Source organism: Aegilops tauschii, chromosome 5 (assembly GCF_002575655.3).
Source record: "Aegilops tauschii subsp. strangulata cultivar AL8/78 chromosome 5, Aet v6.0, whole genome shotgun sequence".
In the NCBI taxonomy this organism is placed as follows: domain Eukaryota; kingdom Viridiplantae; phylum Streptophyta; class Magnoliopsida; order Poales; family Poaceae; genus Aegilops; species Aegilops tauschii.
In genome coordinates, this window is record NC_053039.3 from 6,225,341 (window position 1) to 6,240,433 (window position 15,093).

A 15,093-nucleotide genomic window follows, 5' to 3' on the forward strand; every position below is an offset into this window, starting at 1 on the left:
CGGATTTCCGTCACAACCCTTTACCATAGTTCCTATGTCGCTGGTCCATGTAGGGTTTTTTTTCAACAATTTTGGAACCTTCTAGAATATTTTCCAGTTTTCTGGGCCCAATTTCCGTAAGTTCTTCAATTCATTTTTTTTGTTTTCAGGGTTTTCTATTTGTTTATCATTTATTATTATTAATTTTGTTTTTCATAGGTCTTTTTTCCGTTTCCATTTTTTCATGAACTTTTTGTCATATTTTCAATGTCGTTAAGTTTCTCTATGGTTATGAATTCTTTCTAAATCCACGAACACTTTTTCAAACACATTATTTTTTTTAAATTCATTAGCTTCTTCTTTAATTTGTGAAAAAATCAAGTTGTTTTTATTCAAATTATTGTACAATTTTCGAATCCACAAACAAAATTTCATATCCATAAAATTTTATAATAGTGATTTTTTAAAGATTTGGGAACGTTTTCTAGGTAATGAACCAGCCAAATGATCATGCATGCCTTGAACTACCTCAGCCTCACCAACCAGTAAACGGAATAGGCACTCATTACCCACATATATGACAAATCTCCATGAAAAGGATTGTGCATGCAGCGGCACAATCTTGCTGCATCACATCCCAGAGCATGGCGGCATGTGGACACACCACAAGTCCATGAAAGGGATTCTCATCATACAGAGGACAGGTTGGGGAACCGGTAGATGAGGCTGGTGTTTGCATAGATTAGTCGCCATGTGTATCAGCTGTGACCCCATATTTGACTTTGTATGTACATGTAACATGTGATTGGGCACCTATATCCATCATCACATTAGTATATTTGTTTCTAGGGGACACATCATGATCATCACCATCTGGAGGTTGTGCATTTAACTTGTTGCGCCTGCAGAATAGCGCTCAAGCATAATTTGTCCATCACAGAACTCGCTCGCTCTCTCTTGGCCCATCCATCCATGGCGGCGATAGGCGGCCACCCTTACTCGCCAAGTGACATAGAGCTCCCTGGTTTCGTGCCGCAGCAGCTTTCACCCCTCCAACTCGTGGTGCCTCTCATAGGCACTTCCCTCTTGGTCATCACGGTGATCTGGCTTGTCTCAGGCCGTGTCCTTAATACCGGTAACTACTGTAAACACCAAATTTATCCTTCCATCATACATACATACATATGTACTTTCTCCGTTTATTTTATTACCGTGCTACTAGGTTTGTCTTGCTTGAGTCAAATTTTGTAAAATTTATATTTATCAATATTTACAATACCAAATAAATACAATATGAAAATATACTCCATGATAAATCTAATGATATTAATACGGTAAGGTGACTGTTGGTACTTTTCTCTATAATAAACTGGATCGACGTAAGACAAACGTAATATGCGTAGTAACAAAGAAATGGAGAGATTGTTCCATGCAAATTAACACTCCCGGCCCATGGTCTCTTGATCTTCGTCTCTTCCAGGAAGATCAGCCAGATTATCCAAGGCCGACCGTTTGATCATGTGCTGGTGGGCAATCACTGGGTTGACCAACCTAATCATCGAAGCATCCTTCCTCTTCACCCCCAATTACCTTACCAAGGAGAGCCCCAGTTTTTTTGATGAAATATGTAAGTTCTGGCCGATTATATCCTCCCACCGTATCCATCATCTTGAAATGACGATCTTATTTTTTTGAGTAACTAACTGCATGAATGCTACATCTTCAGGGAAAGAGTACAGCAAAGCTGACTCCAGATATGCCTCCAGGGACACCACAATTGTCGCGATCGAAGTCATTGCGGTTTTTCTACGAGGCCCTGCATCACTTCTTGCTATGTACGTCTGCTTGTTACATTTTACGACTACTCATTTTCCCTTCATTACACTGTCTATTCCTGGCCGTAGTGAGAATATACGGTGCAACTCAATTGTATTCCTCAAAGTTGGTCACAATATATACACGAGATGTCTTGCGTGACAAGGAAACTAACCCTATCATATCTCTAGGAGTCAACTATACAAGCCTAGAGAAGATAGGAATAGTAGTACAAATATGTCACGTTCAACACCCCCCCCACCCCTCCGGCCCAGTCTTTCGGAGGTGCTCATAGGGGTAGGGTGTGCGTGTGTGCGTTCATAGAGGTGGGTGTATGCGCGTGTATATGAGCGCTTATGTCTGTACTGATGTTCAACCCCCCCCCCCCCCCCCCCCCCCCCCCAGTCGAAGCGCTGGCATCGGCGATGCAAAGACTAGAACGGAACTCCTGGAATGCAGTGGTTGAGAGCCCTTTGGTCATAATGTCGGCAAACTGTCGGGTGGTCGGTACATGAAGAACCCGGAGTTGACCCGACTGAACCTTCTCGCGGACGAAGTGAACATCAAGTTCAATGTGCTTGGTGCGCTTATGCTGCACCGGATTGGCTGCGAGGTAGGTGGCCGAAACATTATAACAAAAAACCACCGTAGCTGTCGGGATTGAGACCCGAAGTTCGCCAAGTAGTTGACGTAGCCAACATGTCTCGGCAACAACGTTGGCGATGGCACGGTACTCGGCCTCAGCACTCGAGCAGGAGACGGTGGGCTGCCGCTTAGAGGACCATGAGATGAGAGAGTCACCGAAGAAGACGCAATAGCCCGATGTAGAGCGTCGAGTGTCAGGACAGCCAGCCCAATCCGCATCAGTGTAAGCAAACAGCTCGGTGGAGGCGGAGGCACGAAGACAAAGACCAAAGGTCGGTGTGCCGCGAATGTACCGGAGAATGTGCTTGACCCGAGACCAGTGAACATCACGAGGCGAGTGCATATGCAAGCAAACTTGCTGCACGGCAAACTAAATGTCTGGTCTTGTGAGCGTGAGGTACTGAAGAGCACCAACAATACTGTGGTAGAGAGCGGCGTCAGGCTTTCCAGCAGTGGCAGAGATCTTCGGCTTGGCCTCGGCAGGAGTAGCAGCAGGTTTGCAATCGGTCATGCCAGCATGATCCAAGAGATCAAGAGCATACTATCCTTGATGAAGAAAAAATCCGAAGGCATCACGTCGCACATTAATGCCGAGGAAGAAGTGCAATGCGCCCAAGTCTTTCAGTTGAAACTCAGAACCAAGACGACCAATGATGTCGCGAAGTAAATCCGCACGAGAGGCAGTGATGACGATATCATCAACATATAGAAGAAGCATGGCGACATGATCAGCTCGATGAAGCACAAATAGCGACGTGTCGGAGGTGGTGCTGTGAAACCCAAGAGCAGTAAGAAATGCTACAATGCGTTGATACCATGCACGAGGCGCCTGTTTCAAACTGTAGAGAGACCGTGATAGCAGGCAGACATTGTCAGGCCGGGTGGGATCAACAAAACCAGTATGCTGCTAACAGAGAACACGCTCCTGAAGATGACCGTATAGAAAAGTGTTGTTGATGTCGAGCTGATGAAGAAGCCAGTGACGGGAGACGGCGAGCTGAAGAACCACACGAATCGTAGCGGGTTTAACGACCGGGGAGAAGGTCTCCGAGAAGTCAACACCGACACGTTGTGCAAAGCCGCGAACAACCCAACGAGCCTTGTACCTGTCCAGAGAGCCATCCGGGAGAAGCTGATGCCGAAATACCCACTTGGCGGTGATGACGTTGGCACCGGGGGAGGGGGGAGGAACCAACGTCCAGGTCCGGTTGGCGACGAGGGCATCATACTCAGCGCGCATAGCCGCAAGCCAGTGCGGATCACTCAATGCAGAGCGCACCGAGCACGGCACTGGAGAGATGACCGTGACACTGAGATTGTGCTAGCGAGGGTTTGGTTTATGAATCCCGTCTTTAGCGCGCGTCACCATAGAGTGATGAGGCGGCGGAGGCGGGGGCCGAACCCAACGTCGAGGCGGAGGCACAACCACTGTTGTGGAAGAGGACGAGGACGAGGTCACGGGAAAAACCGCGGGCGACGAGGCGGTGGTCGAGGCCGTGGGCGACGAGGCGGCAGTCGAGGTCGCGGGCGAGGCCGCAGGCGACGGTGAAGAGGCCGCGGGTGGCGGAGACGAGGCCGCGGGTGGCGGAGACGTGTCTGCGGGTGAGACCGCGGAGGGTGATGACTGATGACGAGCCGGCGGGAGAGGCCACACAGCATGGGCGCGGGCAAGGCCGCGGCCAACGTGGGTGCGGACGGGAGCGCCGGAGAAGCGGCCGGGGACCCGGCCGAGACCCCGCCTGGGGGCGCTGCCAGGACAGCAGAAGCTGGTGCCGAAGCCTCAGGGGCGAAGCCAGCTTCGCCTGAACCGAGAAAGGAGGCCCCGCTGAGGGAGCCGAAGGGCCTGGCGAAGATGCATGTAGTCACGGCGGAGGAAGCACAAGGGCTCCTCGAGGCCATCGAGGGGGAGCATCCGAAGATGGAGCCGTTGTCTGTGGAACCTGCTGAAAAGGGAAAACAACCTCATCAAAGTAAACGTGCCACGAGACGAATACACGGCGAGAGACCGGGTCGTAGCAGCGAAATCCTTTGGTGTTGGGTTGATAGCCAAGAAAGACACAAGCAAGAGACCGTGGTGCAAGTTTATGTGGAGCGGTAGCGGTGATGTTGGGGTAACACAAGCAACCGAAGACGTGGAGATCGTCATAGGATGGAGGAGACTCGAACAGAAGATGATGAGGTGTATAGCTCCATCGTGGTTTGCAAGGTCGGATGTTGAGAAGAAGAGTGGCAGTGGCGAGAGCATCTGGCCACAAACGTGCGGGCATGTGTGCATGAAAGAGCAACGCACGAACACTCTCATTGAGGGTGCGAAGGACACGTTTGGCACGACCGTTTTGTTGGGATGTATATGGACATGTAAGTCGAAAGATGGTGCCATGAGTGGAGAGAAGATGTCTAATGGCGAGGTTATCAAATTCTTTTCTGTTATCCGTTTGAAGGTGAGCAATGGTGAGATGAAAGTGGGTGCGGACGTAAGCATAAAATGAGTGGAGGGTGGAGGCGACATCGGATTTACGGCGTAGCGCAAAAGTCCAAGTGAAATGAGAAAAATCATCTAATATGATAAGCCTGAATTGCTAGGCACTGGAGATGTCCAAACATCATAATGAATAACATCAAAAGGAAAAGTGGCTATTGATGTAGATGAAGGAAACGGCAAGCAAACGTGTTTTCCGATACGGCAAGCATGACAAGTATGTGCTGCTGATTTACTACATGAAAAAGGAAAAGTGCTCAAAATTTTGTGAAGAGCGTCGGTGCCGGGATGACCAAGTTGAGTGTGCCAAAGCGAGAAGTCGGCATGAAGAGTAACCGGACCGCCACTCGTCGGAGGACCGCAAGGGTAGAGATCGTCGGGGGAATCACATCGGTGCAGAACCCTCCGGGAGCGAGCATCCTTGACAGAGAAACCAAGAGCGTCAAACTCAACAGTGACAGGATTTTCACGAGTAAAAGTACGAACATAGCATAGGTTTTTGATTAAGGATGGTGAAACGAGCACATTATTAAGAGTTAAAGAGGAGGAGGGAAACGAAAGGGAGGACGAACCGTGATGGGTGATGGGAAGAGAGGAGCCATCACCAACCACGATGCGAGAGTTGAAGGGATAGGGGGAGGCGCGGGAGAGGATACCGGGGTTGGAAGCCGTGTGAGCGACGACGCTGGTGTCCATGTACCAATCGCCACCTCTGCAGTAGTTTCTTGGCGAGGGCGCGACATGAAGAGCGAAGAGAAGGGCGGGATCCCAGACACCGCCGTGTGTCCCGCCGTATGCACCATAGGCCGGAGGGCCACCATATGCCGCCGGACCACTATAGGGCGCAGCACCACCATATGCCGTGGGCCCGGGGGCGGGCGCGGTTAGGAGCGCCTGATGAGAGGCCGGCCGTGGACCGAGGATGCCCGGAGCAGGAGGGCGAGGGACGGGCATGGAGTATGCATGCACAACACCCGTCCAGGGATTGTACCACGACAGCCAAGGTGGAGGAGGGGCGACCGCGGTATTCGTGGGCGGACGCTGTGCCGTGTTGGAGTTGCGGGCCCGACCCCTGTGACCCCTCTTCTTGCGGCCACCAGAGGGGGCGGGCACGGGAGGCGGGGTCGGAGCAGGAGCACGTGGCACAGTCGGGGTGGGAGGCGCGCCGGTGCCGGCGACGAGGTCGACGTGGAGCGCGGCGTGGGTCGCCTGCCGAGCGGAGTGATGAAGTCGCTTCTCCTCCATGCGAAGGTACGTGACCGCCTTGGCGTACGTCAGCGTGACGAGGGAGAGGTTGGCGGCGGACTGGCCGAGGTCGAGGTGGAGTCCTCGAAGGAGGTTGGTGAGGAGGACGGAGTCGTCGATGGTCATGCCGACGTCGCGTAGCTCGTCGGCGAAAACCTTCAGCCGCGTGCAGTACTCATCGACCGAAAGATCGTTTTGCTGCAGAGTGAAGAACTCCCCTTGAAGGAAGACACGGCGTTGGAGTTGATTGTCGAGGAAGAGGTCGCACAGCCGTGTCCACATGGCGTACGCCGACGGGTCACGGGAGTTCACCATGTTGAGACCTGCAGAGATGGTGAGAAAAAGCCACTTGATGATGCAAGCGTCCACGACAAGCCACTCGTTGTCGTCCTTCATGTCGCAGAAGTCGACGCTCCCATCAACGTGCTCGATGAGACGGTAGGAGCGGAACAAGAGCAAGAAGTAGGTGCACCACGCGTTGTAGGATGGCGAGTCAAGGTCGAGGACGACAGGGACGTGGTCTTTGATGTGGAGCTCGTTGAGGCGGTCAGATGTGAAGATGGCGTCGGCGAAGGAACCAGCGTTGGAGGGTTCGGCTTTGGAGCGCGACATGGTGGCGAGGGAAGGGAGAGGGGTGGCGGCGGTAGGTTTAGGGTTTAGGTGGTGGCCGAGGAGGGAAGGGGTGGCGGCGGCTATAGAAGAACAACGGCAGGGGCACTAGGGTTTGGGGAGAAAGCGGCGGCGGCTGTGGGAAGAAGGAAACAGCGACGGCGGTGTAGGGTTTTGGGTAGGAGGAGGAGGCAGCGGCTACAGGAGAGATAGCGGCGGCGGCGCTAGGGTTAGAGGGCGGCGGCGGCAGCTACGGGAGGGTGCAGCGGCTGCGGGTTGCAGAAGCGAGAGGAGATCGCGGTAAAACTGATACCATGTAGAGAGAATATGCGGTGCAACTCAATTATATTCCTCAGAGTTGGTCACAATATATCACTACTAGGAAAAAGCCTAGTAGTAGCGTGGGTTAAAAGCTAGTAGTAGCGCGGGTGCCTGCGCTACTACTACGGTGCTACAGCTAACTAGTAGTAGTAGCGCCGTGCATCCCGTGCTACTAGTACGTGTGTTAGTAGTAGTGCGGATTCGACACACGCTAGTACTAACTTTCTGTAGCGCATGTCTGTGACCCGCGCTACTACTATTAATTTGAAAAACCCCAAAAAAAATCTCGACCCCGTGCGTGCTGTCAATGGTGTCAATGGTTCGGTCGACGGCGCCGACGCGCACGTTGGCCGGGAGCAGGGAGATCTCGGCCATGACGCGCGCCTTGTGGAAGCCGTTGAGGGTGGCCGCGGAGGCCAGCCCGGCGTGGGCCGGGAGCTGGAGGACCTGGATCTTGGCGTCGTGCGTGGGGAGCAGCACCTCGCGGCGGCCGTTGCCGTTGAGGTCGGCGAAGAGCGGCGGCGGGAGGCGGTCCACGTCGTGCTTGATCGGGAACCCGTCGTCCGACAGGTGGTACCACACCTCCCGGAACGAGAAGTTGCCCTCGTGCTGCCGGACGAGGAGGGGGATGGGTCAGCTAGGGTTCCAGATCGAATCGGAGAGGGGGGAGGAGGAGGAGGGCTGACCTGGAGCGAGAAGAAGATGGCGAAGGTGGCGAGGAGGAGGATGCCGAGGTCGCGCTTCTGCATCTTGGCGGCGGCGAGGAGCTCCGGCGACCTCCCACCGGAGGGATCTCAGAGAGGGAGGGGGAAGAAAGCAGAGTGTACCAGCGACGGCCACCGCTGGAGTACGAGGGAGAGAGGAGGAAAGTGAGAGAGGGAGAAAGTGAGGGAGAGAGGAGGGATTCGGCCGAGGATATGGGGATTTCACCTACCTCGTATTTAGTAGTAGCGAGGGCTATAAAACTGCGCTACTACTATCAACTTAGTAGTAGCGTGGGTTTGTACCCCTCGCTACTACTATGGCATGTCCCGGGAGGGCACGGTAGAGACCGCTTAGTAGTAGCGCGGGTTAAAAACCCGCGCTACTAGTATCAACTTAGTAGTAGCGAGGGGTAAAAACCCGCGCTACTAGTAAGTAGCAGTAGCGAGGGTTACAAACCTGCGCTACTAGTAAGCGTCTGCCTATAAGCTTTTCCCTAGTAGTGTATACACGAGATGTCTTGCGTGATAAGGAAACTAACCCTACCATATCTCTAGGAATCAACTATATAAGACTAGAGAAGATAGGAATAGTATTAGCTCGACAAATTTGTCAGACCACCAGAAAGAATCCAGTTTTGTTTCTAGGCCTTTGATTCATAGCATAGGATATCATGAGAATAGAAAAATCATGGGAAGTGAGATGACATGCATCTCAAATCCTATAGGGAAAGAGGTGTTATTTGGTTCAGCATATATGATTTTTTTCATTGAGTCTAAACTAATGTTTATCTTCCTTTGAAATACAAAGGGTTGGTTCTATCATGTACAAAAATAATATTTTATTCCTGCAAATCAGAGGGCTTCAAAGGAGTTTATCCTACCAGATTCCTATCATTTTGAAATTCCCACAAAATTCCTGTAAACGAATGGAGGCCTAAAATTCCAAGACATATTTGTGTCGTGGTTCTTGGTTGCATATACAGTTGAGTCCATCTTTAACATAAAACAAAACAAAAAGTACCAAATTAATGGCCAGCACACCCTCAAGCATTCGGTTTGCACAGCCAACACTCATTTACGTACTCCTGCATTGATGCTCACATTGACGCCTAATTACTCATCTACCATTTTCTTTTAGTTATTGCCCCTAACAATGGTGTACTTCGCCGATAGTACTAAGTGCCTTAACCTAATATGGTTAGAGGAGTATTTCCCTTCCCTATAGTTTTCTTATCAGCTTCCAATCGTCCATCGATGCATTGCACTAGATTATAGCATTGGTAAATGCATTGAAGACTAATAGATTAAAATTAAGCGTAATATGTACTTGCCATTTATAGATCAACCAGTAACCAACATGTGCATACAAAAACAAATCACGTGTGATATGTCCACATGCAACAATGGCGATCTATCGGTTGTGGGTTTTTTAAGATACAAAGTTCTATCAGGTACACGATATGTTTAAATATTGTTTGTAGATCTAGCAGTTGTAATCTACTAATAAATCGACGGTTCACTATATAAAAAACCACTACTCCCTCCGTCTAGGTGAGTAAGTCATCTTAGGTTGTGCACCGTGACAAAGAGGAGGGAAAAACGAGAGACCTTAATGTTTATTTGCTAATTAATAGTATACATGCAATGAACTAACCACTGCATGTCGTGTTTGTAGTCTCAAGTCATTAAAAGCATGCACACCCCTCATCTCTTATTGGTTGATATGTCAAAAAACAAGAAACGAGGTAGAAGTTAATGCACCGCGCCTAAGTGTTTTGGGATTATTTGGTTTTGTAAGATGACTTACACACCTAGACGGAGGGAGTACATGTTTTATAGACATCCTATATCGTGTATAAATAAATAGTCCGTCTCCACTACCTATATCGTCTTAACATGCACACATGTCATCTCATCAAAGGCCAACCACAACATGTACTCCTTCCGTCCACGAATAAGTGTACATATAGAAATTTTAGAACAGATTATGAGTGGAGTAAAAAATGCATTGAGAAGGTGCAAGCCACCATCTCTCTCCTATTTAATTATCACATCCCAATAATCTTAAGTGTGTGTTGAAAGTGAGAAGACCATGTATTAAATGTTATTGGTCTTGATTACCGTGTGATGAGAGAAAACCATTTTTTTCTACTTTAAAGTGCATTGGGAAGATAGAAGTATCCTCTTTTGTGGACAAATTTTGAATGACAAACGTACACTTATTTGCGGACGGAGGGAGTATGAGATTTTTTTTTCCATTATTAGTTGATCCCATGAACACATCCCACCTCACCACACATGACACCTCATCAAAGGTCCACTCAACAAGTCAAGATGCATGAGAAAGCATTTTCCATTATATTATGCAACTTACATTCAAAATATTTTCCGACTAAACATACTATTCATTTCTAGTTTTAGTTCGTATATTATTAATACAACTATGCATTTGTTCATATAATTAAATAACTGAAATATGTTGCAATCGATTCATGCAGCAACATGCGGCGTATTCTCTAGTTTTTATAAATTTTAGCACATTTCTATATTTTCTTCCATTGTGCTTTATAGATTTTTAGTACTCCCCCGTCCCATAATATAAGAGCATTTTGACACTAAAAACGCTCCTATATTATGGGATGGAGGAAGTACTAGATTAGATAGTCGGGCGTTTTGGTGACCGAGCTCCAGAAATATTCAAAATTCAAACTTTCCAGTTTAAAAAAAACTCATAAAATATGCAAGTATGCAAGGATGAAATGTATATGTGTGTAAAAATTCAGGAGGACATATCTTGAAATGTGACCGGTACAAAAAAAACCCACAGATTCATGGACTTTGAAGACGAATAGTATCATGTGCTAAAAAACCCCATATTTTTTTTGCACAACCCTCATTTCAACGTATTTCATTCTAAAAATATACACACATGCACATTATGCCTCCATGTATATCTGTAATTTTTTCAGATTTTTTTTGAAACATAGAAATATGATTTCTGATAAACTTTGAAAATTGCAAATGGAGGCCTCCATGGAGCTTGGCCTCAAAAACCATTTTACGTAGTCTAGATAGATACCAGTAATTGCATCTTTTTTTTATTTTATCTTACCACAAGTTTTCTTCTTGCAGCTATGCTATTGCTTCCAGAAAGTCCTACAGCTACATTCTACAGTTTAGTGTATGTATGGGCCACATCTGCGCAATGTTGGTTTACTACATTACTGCCTACTTAGACGGCATGAACTTCTGCGTCAGTCCATTCTACTTCTGGACATATTTTGTTGGTGCAAACTCTCCATGGGTTGTGATTCCAACGCTGATAGCAATAAGGAGCTGGAAGTTGATAAGCCAATCATTTCATTCTTCCAAGGTGAATCAAGACTAAGTAAACCAACGCTGATAGCAATAAGGAGCTCGAAGTTTATACTAGCAATGTTCCGGTGATGTGTTTTCCGTGATACAATGATTCCTCTGTTTCAAGCACAATTGCAATCGAATAAAAAATTTACTTATTTTTTAAGAGAGGATGGGTCACTATGAACCTGTTGCTTTATTAAACTAGATAATTTCCCGCGCGTTGCAGCGGAAAACTAAGCTAATAAAGAGTTTAGATGTAAACAATAAACAGATGGTTCCGAAATATTAAAACTACTAATGTTATGCTAGTGTGGAATGGTAATAATACAATGTAGTGCATGGAAACAAAAGGTGACCGTAGGCAGAGGCGATTGTATAAAGAAGTCGAAGATGCTTATTTCCTTCTGATCAGCTGAGCTACACATTAAAACAAACAATATTTGCTTGTTTTTTTCTAAAGGTTGCAACCGCTAAAATGCATGTAACACCTCAAAAGATTTATCTAACTCTAAAAAAAACATTAAAAGGTAACACTAAATGAATCTCTATTGAAGCACATGGTACTAAGTACTCCATTCGTCTTAAAATAAGTGACTCAACTTTGTACTAACTTTAGTACAAAGTTAGTGTAAAGTTGAGTCACTTCTTTTGGGACGGAGGGAGTAGCATATTAGTGCCACATTGTTTTTGTTTGTTATTCCTCTTTCCATTGCGTGGTTAGCCAAAACGAACAAAGCAATTATATGATAGATCAAGAGTTCTAATTCATATGAAGTATCCAAACTTACAATTGACATTAGGGAAAATACAAACATAGAAAGATATGTCCCGAAGTATTTTCTTCTTGGTCCTTCATGTAAAATTAAGTCTTGGTCCCCAGGAGAGCCAAGCAACTCCACAATGAAATATTACGTATAGTTGTCAACTGAAGCTCATGAGAAAATAATGACAAAACAATGCATCCATTTATATGGCATCAGTGTATTACTTGTGGTAATGTGCTACTGTAGAAATGAAAAATCATTACGCAAAAGCAATATATATCATAGGAACCAACAAACCTTTTGGGAAAACATTACAATAGTATGTCTATTTTATATTTATCTGCTATGACAGACAAAAAATCATTTGCAATAATAAATTTACATTTGATATTTGTGACACAACTATGCCAGTGCAAGAAATACCATGTACGTGAGTAATCATATGATATACACTTTATTATCTTCTAGAGTGCAATAAAATGTAAGTTGAACATGGTACAGAATAACAGGAATAGAACATTAGAATTACTATGATGCATTCCTGTTTAGAACAGGCCAAATCTATCATTTTAGTTGCCTTGCTTGCAGGCATTTTTCTGTACGGTGGAGGGCAACCATGGCGACCTAAGAAATGAAACTGCTACCTGCCAAAGGGATGCAAATAATACAATAGGTTGAGACAAGTTTCTTCAAAGAGATAAAAGAATATTAACTGGTCCCTGCTCAATCTACATGGGCATTCCCACGGTTCCAACTCTCATATGTGTGACGAATAATTCAATAGACACCAAAATATGAATATGCCTCTTTGACTTTATGATATCTAATCAGTGAAAGAACAAAACACATTATCTGCGGTGATGTGCGAGGATATGACCACGGAAACAATTATGCATATGCAGGTACTGAGAGATTCATTGTATTGCCATGATTGCAAATGACTAGGTCAGAAGTTTTTTCGAAAGAAAAAAAAAGTACCGAGGGGTTGACTGTATTGGCTAAAATTGACTTTGGGCCCACACTAGGGACGGGGATGCCAATGTGCCTCGTCTTGTCGCCTGGATCAATGGATCTCAATGTCGGCCGGACGCCGGAGTGCCCTTCCATTTCCTCCTGCATGTCATTCTCCTCGCGCCACCCCTCACCGCGCGTCACTTCGGAGTCAGTGAGCAATGGACGTGGCAACAGCCGACGGCACTACGCCGCGATTCTCCACCTCGCTGTCCTCTCTCTCGCTGGTGGCAGCCCTCCACGCCGCCGCGCTCCGCCTAGGTATGGTCCTCGCCCCCTCTCATCCACGCATGTTCAGCCAACGGCAACCCGGATTCTTCCCGCAGCGTGTTCGACAAATTGTCCGCGCAGGAGCAAACGGTCTCCACACTTGCCCCGCTGGCCAGGGCCATGTCCGCACTTGGACAATCATTTGAAGAAAGGCGTCAAGTTTCTCCAGTAGGAGATGATGATGGTGCAGGCTGCCCTTTGCAAGGTGGCCGAGGTGACTCAGGACGAGCTCGATGCGCAGATCAAGACATAGGCAGGAGAAGTGAGAAAATTGTCATACGACATGGAGTATGTTGACGATTCTATGTTGCGCAAGATGGAGAATGAAGACTCGCCACAAGGAATCACAAGTAGAGTCAGGAAGTTCATCGATGTGATCAAAAGTTATTTCCTCATGGGCAATCATCTCCTCAAATCTTCGAGGCCATCCAAGAAGCCAAAACCTCGCCAAGGACTTGAGAGAGACATACGTCAAAGGTACGAGCTTGACATGCCTAGAACTAGCGGTCTGGCTACCATGATCCTCAGTCCTTATGTGATGATGGAGATGATCGAGGTTTTCTCAAGATTTATAATATTTCTCAAGTTATTAACTGAGTGTGGTTATTAATAAGCTTCATGCATGGGAACCAGGAGGGGGGCCCTTGCCCCCTCCCTGCCCTCACCCCTTCCCCTCCCATAGTTAGAATTATTTTTTCAATAACAATATACTAGGCTTTGTAGACCCGTTCATAAACATCACAGAAAAAATATTGTTTGGCGTAGTCTTTGCACTATAGCCAAAGGAGGGAACCAGAAGCCCCCTCCTACGCAGAAGCAGGACCAGGCGCATGTGACGAAGCTGACCGTCGGCAGACTCTGCAGCTCCAGGTGTCAATTGCATTATATATGGACGCCCAACTTTGTTTTCCAGATAATGTTGTTTGGTTCATTGATTTCATCACATAATTCAATTAGTTACTAGTTTACTACTTACCATGCAACAACTGTCTGTTTGGCTTACATTGGCTTGTTATTAGTTACCACGTAATTGGATACGACTATTCATTGCCGATTAGGCCCAATATCTACCATAATGAAAGTTATAATGTAGCTCCCTCCCTAGGATTTCCACTCAACCACAACTTCCTCTAGGCCTTTCTTGTGCATTGACCGCCATGGCCATCCCAATCAATCCCTCCTCCATGGAGCAGCATGGCCCCGGACAAGAAGGTTAGCATGAGTTGAGACCGGCTCGGTTTTGCCATGCAAGGAGGCGCTCGGTCTGGTTTCAAGCAAGAAAGCTATGCAGCGGACATGTTTCTAAAATATACTATGAATATTATTTTTAAATAAATATGAGATTGTATAGTTCCGCGATGATACTGCGAACAATTTTTCTTATACATAATGGCCATTTTTCAAATACATGAATAAAATTTTGGAAATACACGACGGAAATTATTTAGAAACATGAACTTTCTTAAAATGCATGATGAACCTTTTTCAAAACAAGATAAATATTTTTTAATACATGATGAACATATTTTCGAAAAGTATGATATTTTAAAATATATGATGAACATCTCTAAAAATATGACGATGGTTTTAAACACTATGCACATTTTATAAATTCGACTATGAAACAGAACCGGAAAACAGGGAAAAACAGAAACATGAAAGGAAAAAATAAAAAGGAAAAGAAACGAGGACTGTAAAATAAATAAACCATATTAAAACAAAATTAATGTACAATTTTTTGAAAGTATGTCTTTTTTAAATACACGACAAACTTTATTAAAGCACAAGCCTAATGTTATCTTAACACATGGTGGCCATTTTTTAAATACATGCAAAACATTTTTTTTACAAAATATGAGATGAACTTTTCAAAAAGACATACCGAATATTT

At 46.3% G+C, this 15,093-nt stretch overlaps 1 protein-coding gene across 1 annotated transcript; it reads left to right on the forward strand.

Annotated features, from left to right (window-relative positions):
* The first annotated feature begins 895 nt into the window (after positions 1–895).
* On the forward strand, positions 896–11,868 carry LOC109759246 (probable 3-beta-hydroxysteroid-Delta(8),Delta(7)-isomerase). Its single transcript, XM_045228236.2, has 4 exons — positions 896–1,114; positions 1,460–1,606; positions 1,706–1,814; positions 10,930–11,868. Exons 1-4 carry the CDS (start codon positions 952–954, stop codon positions 11,183–11,185), a joined length of 675 nt encoding a protein of 224 aa, XP_045084171.1. The 5' UTR covers positions 896–951; the 3' UTR covers positions 11,186–11,868.
* Positions 11,869–15,093: the final 3,225 nt, after the last annotated feature.

Coding starts and splice junctions, on each gene's coding strand:
- LOC109759246 (XM_045228236.2), top strand. CDS start 952: ATGGCGGCGATAGGCGGCCACCCTTACTCGCCAAGTGACATAGAGCTC. Junction 1,607..1,705: donor CAGTTTTTTTGATGAAATAT/GTAAGTTCTGGC, acceptor CTACATCTTCAG/GGAAAGAGTACAGCAAAGCT. Junction 1,815..10,929: donor CCTGCATCACTTCTTGCTAT/GTACGTCTGCTT, acceptor TTCTTCTTGCAG/CTATGCTATTGCTTCCAGAA.